The 2,115-nt window shown below is 60.8% G+C and overlaps 1 protein-coding gene across 1 annotated transcript in view; it reads left to right on the forward strand.

The window, feature by feature from the left end:
* The window catches only part of EMH_0044310 (uncharacterized protein), a gene marked incomplete at both ends in the record, with an annotated part of 2,390 nt that extends 1,432 nt beyond the window's left edge, over nucleotides 1–958 (forward strand). Inside the window, one exon of the mRNA XM_013495947.1 lies at nucleotides 54–958. Coding sequence (XP_013351401.1) covers nucleotides 54–958 — 905 coding nt within the window. The remainder of the gene's footprint in view (nucleotides 1–53) is intronic.
* Nucleotides 959–2,115: the final 1,157 nt, after the last annotated feature.

Consider the following 2,115-nt stretch of genomic DNA (forward strand, 5'->3'; position numbering starts at 1 on the left):
CTGCTGCTGCTGCTGCTGTGTGCAAGTTAGCTGTTGTGCGGCCACTCTCTAAGGCCGTCTTGTGATATATGCAGCAGCAGCGGTGCAGCAGCAGCAGCACCAGCAGCAGCACCAGCAGCAGCACCAGCACCAGCAGCAGCAGCAGCAGCAGCAGCAGCATCTGCTGCATACAAACACTGCAGCAGCTGCAGCTGCCGCAGCGGAGATTGGGGGCCCCACTGGGGGCCCCCAGATAAATGAAGACGCAGCGAGGGGAGGTGAGGCCACACACGACCGAGAAAGGAAAGAGCAGCACCTGCAGCAGCAGCAGCAGCAGCAGCAGCAGCAGCACCAGCAGCAGCAGCAGCAGCAGCAGCAAGCAGCAGCAGCAAGCAGCAGCAGCAGGAGGAGTAACAGCAACAAGAGCAACAGCAGCAAGAGCAACAGAAGCAGCAGAAGGAAAAACAGAAGCAGGAAGAGCAGCAGAAACAGCAGCAGCAGCAGCAACAGCAGCAACAGCAGTAACAGCAGCAACAGCAGCAGCAACAGCAACAGCAACAGCAGCAGCAACAGCAGCATGGGGAGAGCGGTATATTCTAATTCTGAAGACGCTAAAGGGAATTTCATTGGGTGTGTTGCTGCTGCGCTTCATGCTGCAGCAGCAGCAGCAGCAGCAGCAGCAGCAGCAGCAGCAGCAGCAGCAGAACTGCAGCAGCAGCAGAACAGCAGCAGCAGCAGCAGAACTGCAGCAGCAGCAGAACAGCAGCAGCAGCAGCAGCAGCAGCAGCAGCAGCAGAAGACAGCAGCAAGGACAATCCATACCTGGTTGATTCCTCGATGCGATAGTTTTGGTGCTAACAGCAGCAGCAGCAGATGCAGCAGCAGCAAGCTGCTGCAGCAGCAGCACCGTCTGCAGCAGGGCCCTACGCACACCCTGGGGGCCCCCCCCCACCACCGCAGGATTAATAACAGTATTTAAGCTGTCTATTACTATCAAACCTATGCGGGGGGGCCCCCCTGACCAGGGGGGCCCCCCAACCCTTGGGGGGCCCCCGTACCCTGGGGGGCCCCCGTACCCTGGGGGGCCCCCTACCCCGTACCCTGGGGGGCCCCCGTACCCTGGGGGGCCCCCGCCCCCGTACCCTGGGGGGCCCCCGCCCCCGTACCCTGGGGGGCCCCCGCCCCCGTACCCTGGGGAGGGGGGCCCCCCCTGAGCTAGGAGGGGCCCCGCTGGTGTTGATGGGGGCCCCCCTGTGCTTGTGTGTGTGTGTGTTTGTGTTGGTGGGGTTGTTGTGTTGTTTTTGTTTGTATATAGAGAAAGGAGACAGCGCAGGGTTTGGTTGAGCTCGTATAAACTATAAACACGAAGAATAAACAAACGAGACAATAAACTCTCCGCTGTCTCCTTTCTGCTGCTGCTGCTGCTGCTGCTGTTGCTGCTACTGCTGCTGCTGCCGCTGCTGCTGCTGCCGCTGCTGCTGCTGCTACTGCTGCTGCTGCCGCTGCTGCCGCTGCTGCTGCTGCCGCTGCTGCTGCTGCTGCTGCTGCTAGCAGCAGCAGCAGCAGCAGCAGCAGCAAGAGTAGCTGTTGCTATACTAAGAAAACGCTCAGCCCTAAACCCTCCATCGCAGTCAATGTAAACAACAGACCCTGGGGGCCCCCCTGTCTCTTCTGGGGTCAGGGGGGCCCCCCCCCTTTGTATATAGTTGTTTATATGGGGGGGGGGGCCCCCACCACCTGCATGCTTGCTGCTGCTTGGGTTTGGGGGCCCCCCTATAAGCAGAGTGTTAGTAGGGGGGGGGCCCCCCGTGTTGCTGCAGGGTTTAGGGTTTAGGGGGCCCCCCCCACCCCCACCCCCACTCTCTCCTGCTGCTGCTGCTCCTGCTGCTGCTGCTGCTGCTGCTGCTGCTGCTAGGTAAGAAGAAGAGAGCTGCAGCAGCAGCGTTGTTTTGCCGCTGCCTGGGGGGCCCCCTATCTCGGTGAGGGTACCGGGGGGGAGGCCCCCCCCTATTGCTGCATCTATAGAAGGCAGCAGCAGAGACAAACGAAAAGGAGACAGCTGCAGCAGAGTTAAACTAGTAGGAGCTATACATGCTCCTGCTGCTGCTGCTGCTGCTGCTGCTGCTGCTGCTGCTG

This window comes from Eimeria mitis, genomic scaffold (genome assembly GCF_000499745.2).
Source record: "Eimeria mitis Houghton genomic scaffold, Emh_scaff1833, whole genome shotgun sequence".
Lineage (NCBI taxonomy): Eukaryota > Apicomplexa > Conoidasida > Eucoccidiorida > Eimeriidae > Eimeria > Eimeria mitis.